The sequence below is a fragment of the Ursus americanus genome, chromosome 36 (assembly GCF_024610735.1).
Source record: "Ursus americanus isolate L20-20 chromosome 36, mUrsAme1.1.p, whole genome shotgun sequence".
Lineage (NCBI taxonomy): Eukaryota > Metazoa > Chordata > Mammalia > Carnivora > Ursidae > Ursus > Ursus americanus.
The window spans coordinates 5,194,939-5,218,265 of NC_142162.1; the positions used below are offsets into that span (position 1 = coordinate 5,194,939).

At 41.8% G+C, this 23,327-nt stretch overlaps 1 protein-coding gene across 3 annotated transcripts in view; it reads left to right on the plus strand.

Annotated features, from left to right (window-relative positions):
• GALK2 (galactokinase 2) overlaps positions 1-23,327 on the plus strand; it is a 104,938-nt gene that overhangs the window by 63,677 nt on the left and 17,934 nt on the right. For all 3 annotated transcript variants that reach the window (XM_045812066.2, XM_045812065.2, XM_045812067.2), the window contains exons 6-8: positions 4,691-4,789; positions 6,455-6,607; positions 15,892-16,102. In XM_045812066.2, the coding sequence (XP_045668022.2) occupies positions 4,691-4,789; positions 6,455-6,607; positions 15,892-16,102 (463 nt within the window). The remainder of the gene's footprint in view (positions 1-4,690; positions 4,790-6,454; positions 6,608-15,891; positions 16,103-23,327) is intronic.

Here is a 23,327-nt window from a genome sequence, read left to right on the forward strand (position 1 = left end):
CACTTAGAGCTTTGCTATTCTTGCCTGAGGGTTCTCAGGGCTTGTGTGTGTGTGTCTGTGTGTTTGATGTGTGGGGAGATAGAAGTGGGGGAGCCTCAGAATCCTTTAAACAAAACATCTAGGAAAAAGATAACTTTATCCTTTGTTAAATTGAATTGTGTCCTCAAATCCTATTTGATATTTCTTGGACATTCTTTTTTTTTTTTTTTAAAGATTTTATTTATTTATTCGACAGAGATAGAGACAGCCAGCGAGAGGGGGAACACAAGCAGGGGGAGTGGGAGAGGAAGAAGCAGGCTCATAGCGGAAGAGCCTGATGTGGGGCTCAATCCCATAACGCTGGGATCACGCCCTGAGCCGAAGGCAGACGCTTAACCGCTGTGCCACCCAGGCGCCCCATTTCTTTGACATTCTGATAGGTTTCTTTGCATACACTTTGTTAATGTGTTTTTGACAGATCCTTTTTATTCTCCTGATATCATACTTCAAATCTGAGTGGAGTATTGATTTAGTTCTTTGCAAGGATTATAACTTTTGGAGGACTTTTTTATAGTTCTATTTCCAGGGTCCCCAAAGACAGAATAGGCATGGCTGGCTCATATGTATCCCTCACATTACCCAAAATGACAGGTATTCTCTGCTCCCATTTATACCCCCTGCTGTTAAGGTCCCTCTATTAATGGGTTTCTGAGTTTGGGTCATGACGTCTCTGGCTAAGGCTATGGACTTACAGAAGAATGCAATTTCCTCCCCCCCAATCAGGATTTGAGATTTAAAAAGATTTCTTCACCTGTCATAACCATTTTGGATTTGACCTTTTTGCTTTTGGTATGGGGGTGAAGGGCTAGGGCCACTGGAAAACATGCAGGCCTGCGGTTGAAGTTCCTACTACAAACATGTTTTGTTTGGTAGGCAGGGACCCCCACCCCAACCCTAGTTAGACTGAACTGCTTCAAATGGAGCACACACTCTCCTGTTTGTCTCAGGCTCTATTACTACCTGTTGTTGAATTCGTTCTCCTGGGGGCATCTGGAATCTTCTACATTCTGTCTTTCCCTAAACACTTTAAAAAATGGTTCTGTTTTCCAGAATAATGATACCTGTCTTTACTTTTGGCTTGGGACTTAGCTACTTGTGTAAATCAAATGGTTCTTTATTCATTATGTACAAATAATAAAATTTATTAGCTTAAATAAAATTTAGAGCTTATGAAGTATTTTTATTTAATTCATTGGATTAGCACAGTAATCCTGTAGCTAGGGAGGTGGGTCTTTTTCTCTGTGTTATAGATGGGAAGTTATATAGCATGGTGATTAAGAGTATAGGCTCTGGAGTTAGGCGATTTGTTTGAATTTCACCTTTTGTAATTGCTATCTTAGTCTCAGCTAATTAACCCGCTCAGTCTCCTCATCTGTAAAATGAGTATATACTACCTATCTTATAGGGTCATTATAGGAAGTAAATAACTCATACAAAGTAGTTAGAACAGTGCCTGGCATATAGTAAGTGCTCAATAAATCTTAACTGCTAAAACTATTATTATTATTATTATTATTAATAGTATATGAAGAAATGGGAACTTGGAAAAATTAAGAAATCTACAACAGCTAGTTGGCGAGCTTTGGGGCTTTAACCAAGGTTTGGAGGTACTGGTTTTTTTTCCTCCATGTTTACTACTGATTTCCTTATGAGCTTTGGGGGGACTGTAAAATGAATCACCCTTTCTTTCATTTTTTGGCTTCCTTATCTTCGTTTTCTTTTGTTTCCTCACATTTAGAACTCTTGGGTATTGTGTGTCCAGTCATGGGATCCATCTGTCAAAATTCAGCAAAGCGTAGGGATGTCCACTTCCCTGCAGGTGGACTCTCCTTGACACAGAGCTGCTGGGGGCTTCCGGGGTCCCTCTGAGTTCTGTCCAGATAGATAGTCTGGAAAAATTTACATCCTGTTTAAAGTAATATTATCCTATTATTGCCACATGGAAGACATTTTTTTACTTTTTATTTTTTTAAAGATTTTATTTATTTATTTGGCAGAGAGATAGAGAGAGCCAGAGAATACAAGCAGAGGGAATGGCAGAGGCAGAGGGAGAAGCAGGCTCCCCACTGGGCATGGAGCCCGATGTGGGGCTCAACCCCAGGACCCTGGGATTGACCTGAGCTGAAGGCAGATGCTTAAACATCTGAGCCACCCAGGTGTCCCTGGAAGACATTTTTAAAAATAATCAATAAGCATATATTTCTCAGTGCTTTAGTTTCTTTCCTCTTAAAAGGGAGGATACTTAACTTTTGGTGATCTCATTTGTCATTTCACATCCCTTTGAGATAGTGAAAAAATAGGTTCTATTACCTCCAGGGGGGTGGGGCCAGGAGAGGACTAATGAACGCCAGTGTGAAAAGAGTATAGGCTATGGAGTCAGGCAGATGAGGTTCAAAGGGCTTTTCCATATTCTGTTATATGTCTCCAAGTCCCATTTTCCTCATCTGTGTAAGGAGGATAACCAGAGGAGTTACTGCTCACAGAAGAGATCATGCCAGGTACTTAGCATGTAAATGTGGCTGTTATTGATGTTGTTGGGGAGGTGACTTTTCACACTGGCTGAGGGTGACAGAGGGACTCAGTTCTAATCATTCTTAACCAAATGCTATGTGGACATCTTCACCTGGGTATATTGTTTCTTTACACTTTAAAATCTAGGTGTTTTGACCCTTTTGTTACTTTCTTTTTTAATGTGCCTATTATGGGCAAGTCACTGGCTGTGTGTTTAGCAAGGCCATGCGCAATGCCCATTACATCAAAGTCCAAAGTTTACCTCGTGTCACAAGGCGAAGTTAATGTTAGTGAATCCATATGACCAACAAGGACTATGACACAGAATCTCTCAGATGGTATTGGGGCGGCTATTTCAGAAAGTGAAAGCAGCAGGTATTTATTGTTTACTATGTTGCTCAGCCTTGTGTGAAGTTGGGGACATAATAGAAACACCAGAATTTATCTGTTTCTTATAAGACTGACAGTTTTCCAGGGAAAACAGATGTGATTGAAACCTGACACAGTTAAAGAACAGTAATAACACTACGTGATTCAGTCACATTAGTTAAGTGGGCTGTCATAGACTGGTGGGTAAAAAGATAAGTAAACCCACAATTAAAGCATGATTTGATAAGTGAAAATAGAATAATTAATATACAAGGAGCAGAGGAGGTGTTATGTGGTGTGTGTGCATTTAGGTGGTGGTGTGGGCTCCAGGGAGAGGCAATGCTTGAGTTGATTCTGAAGACTAGTGGGGGATGCCGGAGAGAGGAGTATTGAGTGAGGACCAAAAATCACACTTTGAAAGAGCTTAAGGGTGATAAAGAATAGTATTCGTTCAGTATTCCTGATAGTCCAAACTTAGGGTTTCTGGGGTTAGTGGTAGGAGAGCAGGCCGGAGAAGTGAGTGAGAGATGTCGTTAAAGAAATTGTGTCTTTATGGACTAAAGATATGTTGAGAAGTATGAGCATCAAGGTGTTGGCAACCAGGCAGGCCAGAGATGATGATCAGTGTTGCAGAATGATCACTCTAGGAGGATTTTCCAGCAAAAACAGGTAAGAAATAATAAGGGCCTGAATCAAGTCTTAGAAGAAACTAAAATGAATGAATGGATGGATGAATAGTAGAGCGAGTAAATGGATGATATTAACTGTAAGTTAATGTTGTAGAAGTTCAGAGAAAGGGGATGCCATAGTAGGAACAATATTTGAGGAAGACTTTATGATGGGAAAAGATTTGAGTGGTCAGCCCAGTGACTTGTCCATAGTAGGTAGTTGGTAAGCTGGGTATTGACTGGCTGTAGGATTAGTATGAAAGACGATAGGGAAATACCAGGTTGCACAAATGTGTGAGATGGTCAAGGAAACAAATCTAATTGGAAAAGGGTGGTAGATAATATGATTTCATATGCAGATTAGAAGGCTTTAAAATGCCAGATTGAGGAGCTTAAATTTATTTCATTAATCAGTAGGAGGCCATTAAAGATTCTTAAACACATATTTTGACATATTCAGTTTGGATTAGAACTGTGTTTGTGTGTTGGGTCTCTTCATCATGGTTGGAGGAAGATGCGTCTGGGGAGATGATGCTAGTTCATGATCTTTCTTGATGAAAGGGATGTGAAATGACAAGAATTTCATGATGATTCTTACATTTAATGGAAATGCCACACAGACAGCATTACTTTTGGACTGGTGGGTAAAGTTGCATGACCCCACTTTGGCTGTGTGGAGACTAGAAAAGTCCACTGTGGGGAAACAAAGGAAGACCAAGGAAGGAAGAAATGAGTGAGTACCCATATGAGATTTTTGGGGATATGAGATTTTTGGGGATAGTAGTCTAGAGAGGGATGGAGCAAATAGAAAGACGGAAGAAACCGCTTGCCCTGTGGAGTCTTTTATGGAGAGCAGCTGTGTGGCACGCACAGCCAGTATTTCATTCCATCCCACTGCAAACATTAATTCATCATGGTTTGTTTTCCTACTGAACTCAGTGGTAGTCTTAGAGTCCTCGTTAACACAGTGCTTCAGGCAACTTTTGTCAATTGATCAGAGTTGGCACTGGAATTCAAACCTATCTGTCACACCTGGAGTAAGAAATGAATGAGAAGTAAATGATGACTGTACTCACAGTGCAAATCAATTTTTACTTTTTCAGGTGGAACTTGCAGAAATCTGTGCCAAGAGCGAGCGTTATATTGGCACTGAAGGAGGAGGGATGGACCAGTCCATATCATTTCTTGCAGAAGAAGGAACTGTATGTGACACTGAGCTATTTGGAAATATCAAGTAGGGAAAGTTCATTTGGAGAGGTTCTGGGCAGTCAATTCTATTCGGTTCTATTGTAAATGGTATTTATCATCTGCTTTATAATTCAAGGCTGCTGCCAGTTCACCCATCCTGTTTCATGTTGATCACCTCTTCCTTAGGCTTCCAGAATCCTACCTCAGATCTCTTTTTCTCTTGTGCCTAGTTTTTTCCCCCTTCTATTTCTCTTCATTGTTAAGATGAGATTTCTCAACTCCCTAGTTATTGGGACCACCTTTCCCGGTCTTGTCCCAAATCACTTCATCTCATGGCATTTTCATAATCTCTTGTTGGTTTTAAACCCAAATGTTAACTTCTCTTACTACATATATTCACAATCCCTCTTTTTATAATTTACTCTTTGGTATCATTTTTCTCTGTCAACATTTTTGGGGCTTCAGTGGTGGGCAAAAGAATATTGACAATAAGCCAGGGATGAATTCTTTAGCTGGATACCACTTCCCCTTGGCTATCAACTCACTTAGGCAGAGTAGAGGTTTTGGTTGTTGCCCATAAACTGCCCATTTCCATAATAGAAGCAGACATTTCTCTAAAATCTTTTCTTAGTTTTTCATCAGATTCCTACAAGCTTGGCTATTTTCTGAGCACACCTGGATAGATTCTTACTAAGAATCTTTATTGTTGATTCCTCTAAGCCAAAGACATCAACCATGAGGAAATGTGGTTTAATGTTAAGAAAATACTCTGGGTGTTTTGGATGAGACCTGACAAGCAAACATGGTGGCAAGAGTGCCAATGTTAATGTAAGTTAGCTATAGAGTCTGAACGAAGTCCGAATTCTTTGAGCTTGCAAAGCACATTATGATCTGGCTCCTGCTTTACCTCTGCATTCTACCCTCTCACCAACCCTCAACCCTCAAACTCTGAGCTCCAGACAGATTTCAATACCCAAAGCTTTATTTTTTTTTTTAAAGATTTTTTGTTTATTTATTCGACAGAGATAGAGACAGCCAGCGAGAGAGGGAACACAAGCAGGGGGAGTGGGAGAGGAAGAAGCAGGCTCCCAGCGGAGGAGCCTGATGTGGGGCTCGATCCCTTAACGCCAGGATCACGCCCTGAGCCGAAGGCAGACGCTTAACCGCTGTGCCACCCAGGCGCCCCAATACCCAAAGCTTTATTAACACCTCATTTTTTTTTCCCCCCTCTGAACTTGTGTATGCTCTTCCCTCTTTTTGATATCCTATTTGGGTCAAGAAATCCTCTGTTTACACAACTCCTGCTCATTCTTTAAAACTCAGTGTAGATTTCCCTTTTTTCAAAGGAGCCTGCACTAGGTGATCAGATGTTTCAACTATGTGTCTATAAAATACCCTGTACTTTGCTACCATTGTAACACAACCTAGAAATGTATTTATGCACTTGATTGTCTTTACTGCTAGATAGTAAGCTCTATGAGGGCAGGGATAGTGTCTGTTTTGTTCACTGTTGCACCTCCAGTGCCTAGTACAGTGCCTGAAAGTCAATAAATAATATTTGAATTGAATGAGTGAATTTTTACGAAGAATATTTGCTAAGGTAAATAAATAGATAAATGATTAAACATTTTCTGAATTCTAATACACTATATCTCACCTCGTCATTTTTCTTCCAACAGGCCAAGTTGATAGAATTTAGTCCTCTGAGGGCAACTGATGTGAAACTCCCAAGCGGAGCAGTATTTGTGATTGCCAACAGTTGTGTGGAAATGAATAAGGCAGCAACTTCTCATTTCAATGTCAGGGTGATGGAGTGTCGGCTGGCTGCAAAGGTATGAACTTGGCAAACTTGGAGTGAAACTTGGAGTAGGCTTTCTCTTGTCCTTTTTCTCTGCTACTTTGTCTCTTTCCCTAAAGCTTAGGGCACCATTCTGACTGCGGCAATATTCTAAACGAAGGCCTTTGGATAGAGAGCAATTTGATTCCAAACTCAGGAGATAAATAAACCTATAGGTGTGCCCTGCAACCTCAAGGTATTTGGAAGTTATACGAACTTCACAGTTGAGTCTTCTAGGATGGCACTGGGGAGAAGAGGATAGTTTATGTCTGTGAAGCATAGGCAATGGGTTAGGTAAGGGTGGAGAAAGCTAGTTGGAGGAGATTGATGGGAAGTGACCATAACTGATCCTGTTTCTTTGACAAATGTGATGGTAGCCTCAACAGCTTGTCCTCTCAGATGCACCATTTTTGTAGTGGGCCATCACTGGTCACTCTAAGAATACAGGCTTGATGTAATGCCCTTGTGCCCAAAAGACTTTTACATGTGTGCAAAGGAAACAGAAACCAGAAGGGAGTCTTGACAGCTCTCTGTTCCACAGTTTAGAAGACCCTTGCCAGTCAAGCCTTAAAGCTACTTAGGAACTATTCTTCGAATATCTGTTGTATGACTAGGAGCATGAAGATATACAAAAGGATGTAAGATATAAGAATAGAGAGAGTAGAGAGGAGAGTTAAAATTAGAGGATGTGAAATAGGAAATGGTTAGTATGTGATCAGGTGGTGTGTAAGCAGGTGTTCCCAAAGTGACACAGAAATGAAATGTTGTGGAGGATCCAGAAGGGTACATGGTATGACCAGAAAGTTAGAGATAACTAAGGCAGGGAGCCGGGGGGCTCTGGCTTAGGAGCTACACCGTGCTTTCTCCTAGCTAGAATGATGCTTTAGAAATTTAAATCTGATCAGATAATTCCTCTGCTTTACACCTTTCAAAACTTTTTGATTGCATTGCAATAAAGTAAAAGTCCTTATCACTGCCTAGAGAGCCTTGCAAGATCTGATGCCTGTGCAGCTCATACTCTTCCTGTCTTAGCATCCCCCACCCCCATTGCACTCCAGCCGTAATGCTCATTCCCACCCCAGGGACTTTGCACATGCCCAGAATGCTCTTCCCCTAGCCTTCTTTGAAGTCTCAGCCTAAATGTCCCCCAGGAAGCCTTCATTGACCTCCTTACTTCCAGACTAAGGTAAGTCTCCCTTCATATTTCATAGCTCTTGCACTTCTCAGTTACAGAATTTATCACAATTATTTAATGTCTGTTCCCTCCTTTTGATTCAGTCTTATCTGAGAGCCAGTTTTATCTGTGCCCATCTTGCTAACTTTCATAACTCTAATGCCTGGCATAGTGCTTAGGCCGAAATAGGCACAGGATAAACATTTGTTGAATAAATGAATGACTATTCCCTGTGTTGCCTGCCCTGTCGTATTTATTTTGCTCACTTTCACAATATTGTAAAAGTGTACATTGGACTAAATTCTCTGGACATATGTAAGGTGTGGTGTCATCCATTGTGACTGACTTGCCACTTCACCCTACTCCCACCCCCTGAAGTTGTGAAGTTAGGGAGAGTAGAGATATGATGAGCCAGAAAAACAAAAGTTTTTTTTTTTTTTTCTGGAAATTTTGGCATTAACGTTTTTTTAAAAATCACGATTTAAGTGTTTAAAATTGGAATTTACTCATTCAAATAATTTCTAAAAATTATGTAAAAGAAATGTTTTAATATTAAGCTCTTGGCAGTGTCTGATCAGTGCATATATGAGAAGTAGTGCAGTAAACTTTTTTCAACATCAAGGCTTCAGTGAACTGTTTTTTCCTTTAGGACAACCTTCCTCTTTCAGGAGATGGAAGAAATTAGTGTCTTATTTGTTTGAGGGCTTATTCGTGCCGACTTTACTTTTGAGATTAATGAGTAAGTGTTGCCTTCCTGAGGAGACTTCAAGCATACACAACATTGTTTTCAGAGTCTTATCACGAAATGAGATAGCCTCTATGAGATCTATGGGTGGGCTCAAACAAGTAGGCCATGGGAAATGGGTTCACCCTGTGACTACTGTCTTCCTGCGAGGCAAGGAGAGAGGAATGCGGTGGTGATGCTGAATCTCTAGAGAAAATTATCAGGATGGGGAAATGGTCTGAGAGTTAACTGGAAAAAAGGCATCTCTTTTGGGAGCAGTAGTATCTGGAAACCCTAATCCCCTGCAGAACCTTCTCAAGAACAGGAGTAGACAGCCCCATATGAGTCTTAGAGGTACTCTGCTCAGTGAAGTTGGCATCTGAATTTTGCTTTTTGCTACACACTCCTCCCGGTTGGTGCATGCTCTGAATTTGTCTGTCTTTTAAAAATAGGGAAGAAAGGAAAGTGAAAGACTTGATCAAGATGGAAAATGTTTTTTAAATCATGTTGCTGCAAACCACTAGAATCCAAGCTTCTGTATAATAAATCAAGATAAAACTGCTAATATGACCTTGATGTTAAGACTACACTTTTGCCTAGGGGGGCACCTGGGTGGCTTAGTCAGTGAAGCGTCTTGGTCTCAGCTCAGATCTTGATCTCAGGGTCGTGAATTCAAGCCCCACATAGGGCTCCATGCTGGGTGTGGAGAACGAAAGAAAGAAGGAAAGAGAATGAAAGATTAAAAAAAGAAAAAAGAATACACTTTTGCCTAAGAACATAGGTTGGAATTCTGCTAAGCATATTTTCCTTCCAATATGGTTCCATTCTTTTATTTATATGTGAATGAATATAATATTTGTTTGGAAATGGTCTCATTAAATTGGGAAATAAACCTCCCATGTAAAAAGTAAAAAGGTAAGGAACATTGTCTTGATCTGGACAAACTTTCTGTTTTCAGACAGTAAAAATGAAGTGTCAGAGCAGACATGACTGATCAGGAGAGTTCAGGGATCAGAAGATGGAGGTCTACACAGCAAAACTGTAACGAATGACACTTATTTTCCCACTCCTCCTAGCTCTCCAAGCTCCTCTTACGAAAATGAGTACCTTTTGTATCTACTTAACACAGGGAAGTACACTGAACCAACAAATACGTTTTTTTTTTTTGTTTGTTTTACTTTAATGTTGATAGTTTCACCTATATCCTCAAGTCTCCTTTCTGTCCTTCATTCTCCCTCCTCCTCTCTTTCTAGTAGCTTCCAAAAACTAATTGATGCAGATTCATTGAAAGTCAGAGCCTTATAGAGCCATTTGAACAAAAATTAAGAACATTTCAAAGCAAACTCAGTAGAGATTTATAATTGTTACTTACGTAAGTGATACTTTTAAGTGAAGCACATTTTTATGTTCTTAATTTAACAAAGTGGCCAGAAATCTTTAATGAGCACAAATTTTTCATACTTTACACACATTCAGTGGCTTAAACTTTTCCAGAAATGTTTTATGTCTTTGAAAGAGAGTATCCCTTAATTCTATTGGGGGATAAAATGTGTGATGCCGATAATGAGTATTATGGGAAGTCAAAAAGGGAAGAGGAATTATTCCATTGCTTTTGCATACCCTGAGCTCCTTGTGGCAACAAGTGAAGCAATGAAGGAGAGAGTTTCATGCGGTCCTTTGGAACTTCAAGGAAATTTTATAATGTGATTCTTTACAGAGCCTGTCTAGTCAGGGGCCATCACTCACCCAGTTTTTTTAGCTCCTCCCACTTAATGGTCAACATGGAACTTATTCTCTGTCTAGTGATAGAACGTGAGAAGTGGGCATAATGTCAAGGCTTGGCAGTTCCGTTGAGTTTAAGTGGAGGAAAACCAAAGAATGCGGCCAGTTTCGCTCAGCACTGTTGGTTCAGTAGAGCACACTTTGCCAAGACTCCAGTGTGGAGTAGTCCCAGAGTGGTGGGTCCGAGCTGCAGTGTAGAGAAAGCGCATGTGGGGAATAGTGTCCATGGGTTTAGTGGAACCAGGTTGTGGCAGGGCCTCCAGCGCTGCACTAAGGATCCACCAGGCTCGGTTCCGGAAGCAGTGGGCAGCTGCTGATGTTGTTAACAGGTATTAGACGTGTTAACCTGGCAGCGGGAATTTTTGCCTTGGTGGAAGAGAAGTGAGGATGGGATAAAAAGGGAGGGATATGAGAGAAGCTATGACTGAACCTAGTAAAGGGTCGGTATAAAGCTCTCCATGATTGGGTATCCGTCCTCCTTTCTCCATGAAGCTTTCCCTGACTACCCTCCCCACTCCCGTTATGTTAAATGTCCTTTTATGTAATCTTACCACCTCCTTTATTTTTCCATTATAGCAGTTTACCACAATTAGATTAAGTTCTTTACTGTGTAATTTTTATGGAACACCTGTCTCCTCTGGTAAGCTGTGAGCTCACTGTGGTCAGGAGCCACGTGTGCTTATCCACTGTTGTGTGCCGAGGGCCTGGAGAGTGGTGGGCACTCAGCAAACACTCATTGCATGCAGGCATGCATCAATGAAGGAGAAATGTTGAGTTGGTAAGCTGTAGTTTCAAGCTGAAATGATGGGGTAGAAAGCATAGTGCTGTCACTGGTAGGTTTAGAGAAGGTTGGATGGAAGGTGACAGGAAAGTGAGAGGCGGTGACGTTTCCCCACGGAGTTTTCTCCTCCGTGGTTAGGAATACATCTGAAGGCTGTCCCCCTGGCCCTCACATGTATCTCTGCACTTGGGGGACAGCCTTCAGATGTATTCATTTGGAGGCAATAGTCGAAACCAAGAGCTAAAGTTCAGTTTGCTGAGGGAAAGAATGTGTCAGGAAAAGACCAGAAGGCCAGGGGTTAAACTTGGAAGGTGACTTTAATTAGGAAGTAGGTAATGAAAGAGGAAAAACGAGTCATGGAAGGAAATGGTGGAAGGACCAGAGAGGTGAGAGAGAAACCAGGAAAATTCAAGACTACAGAAGCAATAAAACAGGGAATTGGAAGAAGGTCAGTACTGAAGAGTACCAGAAGCCACTGCCTTGTTCAGGGCTAAAAGGACTGAGAAAACTCCAGTGGCTTCAGAAGTGGTTTGGGAGGTAAGGAAAGACCTCTGGGTGGTCACACTCAATAGTGAGAGTGGCTACCGAAGGCCTAGACTATGGGCCACTGGTGGTTAGTGAAAGGTGGGAGAGATGAAGACCAGTAGCTTTAGCATTAAGGATTTTAAGACAGCAGACATCTGTATATGTTTGAAAGCACGGAAAAAGGGGTCAGGTGGGTGAGAACTAGCTAGAGAGGCAGGGGAATATGGGGAGGGAAGGAAACTTGCCCTTCACAAAAGTGCCTCTTCTGGGCCAGGCAAGGTGCTAGATATTTTTATTGTTATCTTATTGAATCTTCACAGTAGCTTGTGAAGTAGGTTTAAGTATGCCATTTTACACACTGGGAGTGTCAGGCCGGGGTAGGTGGTGACCTGTTTTAAGTAAGTGCACGAGTTCAGGTGTGCCTTCACCCCTGCTCTTTCCATTGTGCCCGTGGGAGTTAGGCGTGGATGAGATCCAGACACCATGCTTGGGGACGCCAGGATGTGCTGAGGGAGCAGTGAGAACTGTAGTCGATCCGTTCTGCACAGTTGTGCAGGTTTTTCAGATTTATCCTGTAGCCTGCACACTGAGCGCAGACAGTTGACCATCAGGGAAGGTCAACATCGTAGTGTTTTCGTGATGGTTATGAGTAGAACGTGCACATGGGAGTCACCAGCCACTATGAAATACTGGAGAACGGTATGGGGGACATAAGCAAAAAGTAAAGTCTTCACGATAAAAACAACTACGTATGATCACATCTATCTCAAACTATATGTCTGTAGGTTTGCAGAAAGTTTGCATAAATATATAATAGTATAGTTATGAAAATAGTGGTTGGTGGTTATCTTGGAGTTGGAGTGATAACAGATGATTTATTTTACATTGTATTTTTTTGTGCTTTGAGCTGGTTTGTGCTTTTTGAAATTTTAAAAATAAGCATGTGTGACTTATATAACCAGAAACAAAAACAACATAGCCACTTTTATTGTGTGGAAAACAGCTTGTTGAATGAATTGTTGTTTTTAGAGGTAACTCAGAGAAGGGATTAGAAATTTTAGCCTTTGCTGGCCAGGGGAAGAGAAGACTTGGTCCTTTTCCCATTGCTTTGTTAATACTGCTAAATGCAATGGGAAAGTCAAAGAGATGTGGATTCTGACAGTCAGGCTCCTGAGTTAGGGTCCATTTCTGAGCGCTCTCCTAGCATGTCCTCTTCCTGGGAGCTCCAGCAACTCTCCCAGGCTGAGGGCTTTTTCTGGCAGCAGCCACGCTCTGAGTTTGCACCTGAGACAACCTGGACGTGCTAGGGAGCTAGTATCCTTGGAAGTAGCCCTCAGCGGACGATGGATGAGAGTTAGTGGGTCAGTAATCCAGCTTTCTTGCCCATAGGCAGGACACATCGGAAGTTTTTGCACACAGGTTCCAGAGGGCCCAGCAGGCCCGGCCTCACCTGTCCATGTCACTGTTCCTTGCATTGGCTTCTGTTCCTGTCTCACTTTCCACTCCTCTACCAGCATCTTGGAATTGTCCTTGCCCCTAAATCCTTGCCTCAGAGCCTGCTTCTGAGAGACACCAACCTGAGGCAGGATCCTAGCAGTATTTATCTGCTTCTTTCCATGTATGTGGACAAAACATTTGTTGCCTGCCTTCTTGCCTACAGAGCATGGAACAGGTTCAGGAACCTCCCAGAAGTGGTATCTGATGTGAATACTTAATATATCCAGTGGCAAAAAGGAAGTGGTGAATGTTGACAAAGAACTGCTTTCTCTTATTTCCCCACCCTGCTACAAGTGAGGAACTTGTGATGAAATGACCCATCGCCCTGACTCATAGCCCTGCTTCACAAAAGTGAAATAGGCCAATCACCAAGGCCTCAAGTGGCAAATTCCTTCATGAAGTTCTGTGTTGGAGCGACACTGATCTTACCCACCCACTTCCCTCATCTGCAAGTCATCCTTCTGTTTCCTGAGCCAGATTTCAAAGGGCTTAAGCAGCTTTCCTATTTTACTTGCACAGTGCAGTGTGCTGTTATTCAGTGGCTCCTGGCAGTGCAGCTGTCACTGACGGCATGTGGTACATTTCAGCCTCCATTGAAATACAGACCAAATGGCTTATGTGGACCCTCCAGCTGGGGCTAAGTGGACCTGACAGCGAACTGGGATATTGGTGGAGTGAACGTGAGCTTCTGTATGTTAGTGCCTCTGTCTGTGGAAGGAAAGCACACAGGGAGGCTGCCTTTGAAAAACAACCTTGTAGGCAGCAGGCATTCCTCCCAGAGTTTCTCCTCACACATCCTTGGCCCAGTTTCCTTGGATCAAATGCCTGAGGCAGTGTGACTTGTTCAAGTGAGCCTGGGGATGGAAACTTGAAGACTGATGTTGACTAAAAGGTTCTTAGGAAGAGCCCACTGTCATCACTTGGGGGCCATTCTTTGATGTTTTTTCTTTTCCTTCTTCTTTTTTTTTTTTTTTTTAGAGGGAACCTATCCATCAAAATGTTTGTTTTTAAATCACTAGAATGTTCATTTCTAACACAAATCTTAGTTTGTGCTTAGAAATCCATTTGTAGGCCTTAAATGGCAATTTGAACTAGTGTGAGCGGCACCGTAGAAGTATTAGCCATAACTCACTGACACTGGGACCTTGAGGAAGACAGAAGGAGTTAGAGGACCGGGGTTCGATTTCCAGCTCTGTTTCTTACTAGACCTTGGGCAAGTCATCTACTCTCACCTCTTAAGTAGAGTAATAATACCCACCTCACAAGGTTGGTGAAGATTAAAAGAAATAAAAAGCGCATTTTAAACCATACAGCACTATACAGCTATTGATTACTTCCGTCTGCTTCAATTGCTTATTTCATCTGGTTTGGATCTGTGTTTCAAGAAAGTATCATTCCAGGAAATTATCAACTGCAGCTCTTTTTCTGTATAAAATAAATATATTGCTTTATGTATGTCTTCATGAGTTTTCTCAAATTAGTTTTGGACTACATTAGAATAGAGACCATGAATGAGTGAATGAATTAAACGAACGAGCGGATCTGTGGAGGTCTCAGTCTAGTACTGCTTGTGAACACTAAGTGTGCTAAGCAAACAAAGTCAGAAGAAAGATCTGAGCTTTAGTCCTTGCCTTAAGAATGGTACCATGTTCTGGGAAATAATTGAACAGAAAAATACAGCTCTTCTCTTTTTCCCTGTTCTGCCTTAAAATCATTAACTCCTTTCAAATGTATGAGCCAGAGTTTTAAAAAGAGGATTAATGAATATAAGAACTTCTGTTATTAACATTCTTCAGAAGTGAGTGGCCCTAACCAAAGTTCACTGGTCTTTGGTACAGCCTGCTTCCTGTCTAAAAGAAAGGCAAATGAAATCATCAGCATAATAGAAGAGTAAATCAGATGCACATTTCCTCGAAGAGGGAGACAAGTTTTCCCTTCTTTTGCTTGTTTCTTTTTGCTGTTTGTATTGTCTGCACCTGCCTCACACCCAGGGAATGAATTTTATAGACCTCAGGATGAGAGATATCTTCACGTTTTGATGGTCACCTGCTCTAAAGGGCTCAGTCAGTGGTTTGGGGAGAATGACGGGAACGTATTCCGGATTGAGGTTGCCATGAGTGGACCTGGTCACAAAAGTTTTGTTTGTCCTTAACCCTCTCCGTCAGACTGAGGGATGCCTCAGGATACGGTTGGAGGCCAAACTCTTTTCTTGAGGGTGGAGAAACATACAGCTCTAGTTCTACCAGCGACCTAATGAAGTGGTTTTTCATAAGGTCACCAATGAGGTTTTCATTTAAAATCTGGGACTTTACTCCAAATGCCCAGATACTTAAATTCATTAGCCATTTTCAAAGAGGCATGTGGTAAACAGGAAGTGCCCTAATGAAATCGGGCATACAGTGTCCACCTCAGGACCCAGATCACATGAGAGTTGAGTAGTTTTCTGTTGACTTTATAGAGAGTGGTGGATTAGGGATGAACTAAATAGGGATAAAAGAACAAAATCATTCAAAGCAATAGCCCTGAGGGAAAGTGGTGACAGGCAAAAAAAAAAAAAAAAAAAAGAAAAAAAAATCAGCGGGATATTAGGTTTTTTAAGGCAAAATGTTTAGCCTGTGAGTGTCACACAAGCATGTTTTAATTCCAAACATCTGAACCAGTGCGCATTTTCAAGCAATGATGGGAAATGTGGATAGGTTGAATGGAAACAAAGAAAACAGTTGAATTTGGCTAATTAAAAGTGTACGTATCGATTTCTGGAATGGAAGCTAAGCATTATCTTGGTTCGAATTGCAGCTCCTGGCTAAGTACAGAGGCTTGCAGTGGGATAAAGTGCTGCGGCTAGAGGAGGTGCAGGCCACACTCGGGGTCAGTCTGCAAGAAATGCTGCGGATCACAGAGCACGCCCTTCACCCCGAACCCTATAGCCCTGAGGAGGTCTGCAGGTGTCTGGGAATTAGCCTGCAGGAGCTTCGAACCCAAATTCTGAGTCCAAACACTCAAGATGGTGAGTCCGCAGAAGATCGTGAAGACCTTGGGTTGTTCTACTCACAGCTGGAAAGATTCCATTTTCCCCATGGATTTTACTGATTTTGAAGCATACTTGAGGGTATTTGGAGAATGTGTGTGTTTTGGCAAACTTAATTATCTAGATTCTGGGCTGCATTAAATTCATTGATTCATTCATCAACAAACATTTCCTGATCTGCTATATGCCAGGTATTCTGGCGAGGCAAAGGTGGATGAAACATGGTTCCTGCCCTCGAGAAGTTCCTATTTCAGGATGTTTCTCTTTTTTTCCTCTGTGCATTTTTCTGATTATTATACTATGTACACAAAAAGGTCTAGGTTTGAGCCATGCTTGTAACTGCTCAGACACCCCCTGGAACACCAGAAAGTTCACTGCTTAGCTTGAAACTTATTGCCCATGTTAGTGTGAAAGCTTTTTCTGTTTGCCTGCCGCTTTCAAGCGATGTTGTTTTCACACTGGTTAACATCAGCTCCCTGAGATGAAGGGAAAGGTTGGAGGTGAAGGCGGCTTCTCAGAAGTAAAGGTTGTCTATCTGTGTGTGGGCAGTCAGCACTGGGGAGCAGGGACATCTACCTAAGAGCCAGTTGTCTACGGAGGGAGAGTTGGGGTAGGAGCTTGTGAAGGCCAGCCTCAGGGCCCTGTTTCAGTTCAGTGCATTGCCCAAGCTGCTTAACGGGGATGTGTACTTTGTCCTCAGTTTGGCCTAACCCTGTCAGCTCCCGGCTCCCTTTTGAGTCCATACATGCCCACTCGGACTGTGTTGTCTTGGCTGAACCATTCCACTTACAGATTGCATCTTGGTCTTGCCTCTGGACTTTTCATCCTAAACATCACTGCCCTTTTCTGATGGGACCTGTCCTCTTTTCTGAAATGCGGTTCCTATCTCTCTTAAAAGCTCAGTGTCATGCTTACCTTTTCCATATCCTTCTCAATCCACAGCTTGTTCTCTTTCTCTGTATCCACATTCCTTTTTCTCTGCATCTGCCCATCTTTCTAACCTCTTTTTTTTTTAGCATTAAAAAAAACCCAACAAGTTAATTTCCAAAAAAACCCTGGAAAACACAAAAGATACTTTTCTTATCATAGTACATGCATTGCTGTTTACGTACATATTTAAGGTTTTTCCCCCAAAGAATAATGATTTCATTGTTTTTATAAAAATGATGCATGCTTAATCTTACCCCTTCATCTAAAATAACTACCCTGCTAGCCCACTTGCAATGCTATAATTTATTTATGTTTTGTTTGTACTCAATATATCTATGTTGAATGAATGAATCCATTTTGTAATTCTGCCATCCTTAAAGGGTTTCTTCCTCTTTTGCCATTGGAATTAGTAAGTTAAACAAAACAAAACCAAACCTATGAACATAAATCAGTCTGTGGGTTTCTAGGATCTCCTAGATTCATGTCACTTGATTTACTTTCTGAATCTAGCCATCTAACTTCAGCCAAATTTCCAGCTGAATTCTCTTGGCACTCAGCTTTCACTTTGGGAATCAAGATCCTATTGTATCTTTGCCTTGTTCCTTCTGAGTTTGTGCTTTGGTTGGTCCAAGACCTTAAGCAAACGTTTCTCTTAACCCTTTAGAAGATGAGAGTCTCACTAATTGTGGTGCTGCACTTAGAATGTATGAGTAGGTGCAGAGGTGACATATGCCACCAGCAGGGGACTCTAGAGGGTGCCTCCACCCCTTATTCCAGGTGCATACACTTTAACATGCTTAGTTTTGACTAGAACTAATTTTTCCCATCAGGGAGATCCATGCGTTTCTCAAAGGGATGTGGAATCCAATGTTCTCTTTCAACCAAAATTGCTTTCTTTACCTGGATATGAGTGTGAGCTGGGAGATGTGGACTGTGAGGTGACAGTGTAGGGAGAAATGTTCATAATCAAACTGTGGTTTGCAGCCTTTGCTAAGCCAACCAGACTTCCAAAGGCTCATGTACAATTGTTGTTTTCTCTTTCCAAATTTCTAATAATTAGATTTGGAAAGCTCAGAGGCCATTAAAATTAAACACACAAAGGAAAATCCTCAAATCCTTTAGACGTTGTTTAGAATGGCTACAGTCCATCACTAGGAACTGGCCAGGAGTAATTTAAGTATTATTTGTCAGGCCTTGCCCACAGGTAGGAAGAGTCTAAGGGTGTGATATGATATATGGGTTTCTAGAAGTTCAGGGGCCAGGCTGGTTTGGGGGGTTTGTCTCCTAAGGTGTGAACCAAAAGGCCAAGAGGAAAAGATGAAGCTGTGGTCAGACCCAGGAGAGGTGGGCGCATACAGCTGGCGCAGGGGTGGCCCCTCTGCTCAGAGGCACTGTGCTGGGGTGGACACGAATCTCAGTGCTGAGCTCAGTAACTGCCTGGGACCATATGCTGACAAAGTGCTGGCCAGTTGCTGACTGATTTGTTTGGAGCCTGTGATTTCCTAAGTCATGAGCAATAATCAGGCATTTGAGCAACCACAAGGCACTGACATGGATTGCTCTTAGAGAAGACACCTACAGTAAAAAAGGCAACAAAAAACTTATTTGCTTTATGGTTCACATATTTCTCTTCACTTGCATCATATAGTTTGAATCTCACAACAACTCTGGGTCACATGGTTGTCTTCATTTCAGAGGTGAAGAAAGTAAGGTCACAGAGTTATAGGATTTGTCAAGATTTACAGGTGGTAAGTACGAAAGCCAGACCCCAAATCCTAGTCTTCTGATTTAATCCAATTCTCTTCCGGCTATTGATTTTTTTTTCTCAGCATATTAATAAGCTGGCCTTAGCAGACCTGCATCAACTCAGATAATATTGGATTTTTATTTTGCTTGGCTCTGATTTTTTTTCTTGAAACTAAAGAGAGGTGATGAAGATAGGTTTCTTTGTGGTTAAAGAGTTTCCTTTTGGCTCTTTCCGATTCTGGTGCTTTGGCCTTAGAAGTGTAAAATCATGTAGCATCCAGTAGCTTGCTTAATTTAAGGAGCAAACTCAACTTAGCCAGCATGTGCGTGAGCTGTTGTGTTACAGACGAACTGTGAGAAGTGCTGTGGAATTTCTTAGTAGATAAAAGTGCGGTCCTCATAGATTATCTCAGTTAGGCCGGAGAAAAGTAGTTTGTTTTTATGTGATGGAGAAATATAAAGTCGGTCAGTAATTTCATTTTCTAATTAAGTGTTCTTAGATATTAAGGAAATGGATTTAAAAATAGTTTATAAGATATAAGGCACTAAATTCTATGACCTCAATGCATTTAATTGTTCTTGTAAGAATTTTGGAAGAAAAGTTTTCTATGAAGAGTCTAGAAGAAACTCCAAAGGATAATATAGACCTTTCTAGGGTTTACAGATACTGGTTGAGCAGAAATCCATACAATCTGGTGATGGACTTCTAATAATGCCAAATAAAATGAATCCTTCAGTTTTGTTTGTTTTCATTTTTATAATAAATTCTTATGAAACACAGTATTAGAAGGATAAATCAAGTAACTATTTTTGTTATGCACAAAAGATATGCTTTAAGTTGTTTTGGAAGTCAAGTGTGAGGAAAATTAGCTTTCATTTAGTCCTTTTTCCTTTCCCTCTATACCTCTCTTCCCTCTCTCTGTTTTGTTGCTCAGTTCCTGTTGACTTCTCAGCTATCTGGCCACAGAGGGCAGGATCATGCCAGGAGTAAAGGGTTTTCTTTTCCTAGAAATAAAACTTTTATCTCCGATCACTTGGGGATAATGCTTCTTTTGTGGGTTTTCCTCTTCCTCTTTCAACTGTGTGCATATTATATACCCCCTATTCATTGGTTTACGTTCCCTTTTCAGATATTTAAGGAACTAAACATGAATGTGAACATACTTTATTAGGTATGATTTTAAAGACATGGCATCTTAAAACTCTCAGCTTCTGTAGGCACAACCCAGTATCTGTGTGTTGGAATCAACGCCAGTGATACGTGTTGTGTACGGGCCGGGGCCTATGCCACTGACAGGTAGGCTAGAGCTCAGAACCTCCCCTTATTCCCACCAGGCTAATGACGGCTCCTGAGCCACCGTGGAGCCACAGCTGATGTCTCACTGTGTCCCGTTTTGCCCCTCTGCTGGTTTGGATTCAGAGAACACCTTCTATAGTCTTCATCTACCTAAGAGGACAGCATCTTGCCACTCTTCTTTTACTTTTTGGCTATTTTTGCTTTCATTTTCACAGTTTTAGGTTTCCATGAAGGTAAATATTTTCTTTGTATACAAAGCTGCTTTCCTTATAGTTAAATCTGTTTATTTTGGTCAAAGTGATTATCTCCTATATTGGTGTATTCAGGCTGATTATGCTTCTGTAACAAGTCCTAAGTCTCAGTGGCTTGACCCCTGAAAAACATGCCCACTCTGCATATTCAACACAAAGCAGCAGAGGAGTCTGTTCATCTGAGACATACAGGCACCTAGGTTTGGGGGGCATCTATCTCAATCTGTCCATAATTCCTGTGGCCACAGGAGGGGACTATTGCTAATCACTCAGTGGCTTTTAACATCCGCTAGCGAGCGACACCATCACTACTACTCTCATTTCATTGGCTCAAGCAAGTCACGTGAACGTGAAGAACTTCGGGGGGGTGGTGGGGAAGTGCCGTCTGTCTTAACATGTGTAAAGAGCACGGGGAACATTTTGGAAACAGCCCTAATGACAACCACACTTCCCTGTGCTGTGTAGCTATGAGTCTCATCCTATCAAATCTAAGTGATGAGAACTAATTTACTTTCTCATGTAAAATTATGAAGCTGGCATTTCTTCCCAGACATCTGGGACAATGAATATTGTTCTTGACCAAATTCCAAGTATTTTCACTTAAAAATTAGACATACTGTGATCTCTTTTTATGTTGCGTATTTCTCTCATACTGGCATTTTATCTGCACTTTGGTGAAATCCTTCCTAGTTCTTGGTTCTCCCTTGTCTTATAGAGTTCACACAGACTCTTTTCAGGAGCCTGTTATTCTATAATCTTAGGTTATGGTCCAGGGAAACATCTCTTGTTATTTTTCAGAGCACCTAGCTTCAGGTGGTAGGAAATTTCCTCATAAGAATTTCTAAATTAGAAACTGTGCACTTCCTCTCCACATGAGTTTGTGTCTAGTTTGTTTCCACGACTCAGGAGAAGTAACTAGGTATGGATGTAGGGACTTTGAGCGGGTTATTGCCAAATTTTAATAGTAATGACAACAAAATGATGACCCACTGTATCTGTCTAGACCTTCACAGTTTTAGTCTCACGAGATCTTGATTGATCTTCATATAAGCTGCAGGTTTCCTGACAGAAACGTGACATGGCACCACTTTACATTCAAAGGCAGAGACACTGCATAGTTTGTTTGTTTTAAAGCTATTGTCTTTAGGCAGGAATGGGGTAGGAGAGAGCACAAGAATGAACACCTTCAGTCCATTAGTGCCGCTGGGTTATTGATGCAGCAGAAAAGACCAGAGACCAGCTCGCTAGGAATAGCAGTGATAGTTTCAATGGGAAACTATAAAATGTTCTGAGAACAAGGAATATAAAATTCTACTCAACACCAAATAGCAAGGTATACATTTCATTTCTGTATTTTAGTCCAACAGGGGAAAAGGGGCAGAGAGGATGGTAATCCAAAGGGAGCCGTCAGATAGACAAAGAGAAAGGGAAAAAGAATCTGATAACGGGAGAGAGTCTGATATGTACACAGAGCTGGTTTATGGACAAGCACATAAACATGAACACAGACCACAAACCAACTCATGCCCGTGCGCATTCCCTTCCCACCTTGGTCCCCGGGGGGCTCCACTCCATAAACACGTGTGGAATCGCGGGCTTCTGGGAAATAGCAGCCTCCTCATCTGTCTGCAGGATATGACCGGTTATGTTGTAAGCCCCTCGAGAATAGGAACATCTCGTGAGATGTTTGTGAAAGTGCGCCCCTTTTCTCTTCCCTAATATCACACTGCATTCTGGAAAGTCCAGGTGTAGAGAGGGTCTACTGTCTTCACTACTTGCCACGAGGAAATTAAGGGGAGGGCCCCATTTAGCCCACGTCAGAGCTCCCTCACTCTCCCCTCTTGTGCCAGGCCCAGGCCACCTTCCTGGTCTGGGCTGTGCATCCCTTCCAGAAGCGAACGCTGGGCGGCAGCTGTGCAAGCTAGTGGCTCTTGCTTGGCGGATGACACAGCTTCTCACTTCATCTATTGTCGTAATTTGGCCAACTCCTACCTTTTGATCATAATGGCAAATAAATGAGTAATATAAGTCAATAAGAGTAAATGTTTATTCCTTTATTCAATAAGTACTCGACTGAAGGGCAACTATCCAAGCCCTGAGCTAGGGGCTGTGTATCAGCAAGACCGCCATAATCCTTGCCTCCTTTACTCGGCGTTTTGTGGGAAGACAGCAATAAAATAAATGCTGAAGTGTTCTGGTGAAAACATACTACTTATTTCTCAGATAAACACTGAGCTTCCCTTTGCCTCTCCTCGTCCTTTTTGCTCCTTTTCACCCCCCCCCCCCGGTAATTCAATTAACAGAAGAAAACAGAGACAAGAGCTCATTCCCATTTATGCTAAAATATTAGGACAGGTCAGCTCTAGGTAAGTGTGACCCTTGTTTTCCATAGTCCTTCACTCAGTTCTGCATTGACCAAGACTCCTTTCCAACTCTCTAGGCTCCTTGTCAGATGACTTGAAATTGCCTGGTCCTTTCACTTTTTCCAAGAACAAAGTTTTAGGGAAGTTCATGGGAAAGTAGTTTCCTCAAGAAAGAGAGGGAAACATAAAAATGTGGCTCATCTGGGAAGTAGCTTTAGATTTTTCCTTTGCTGATGGGATGGGAGCAAGAAGTTGACATTTATTGAGAATTAGTTGAGAATTATTGAGAATTTATCGTTACATTCAAGACTCTTTATTAGGTTCTAGGGTCTGGAGAGGAGAAAATGTCACTGCTGATAGAGTCACGGTATTTCCCTGCTGCTGGGGGTGGGTGCCATAGTTTCGGCTACGTAGCATCCAGGCCCCTTCCCTAGGGAAGTCTGTGTGCATGTTGATGAGAGGGTGGGTCTTGCTTCCTATGGTAGAAGCCGAAGGGTCAGATATGCCTCTACCAGGTGGCTTGACACCTCACAACCAGGTGACAAGCGCCTTCGGTTCCTCCTGGTGTCCTTTTATTTTTTTTTAATGTTTTTTTATTATATTATGTTAGTCACCAT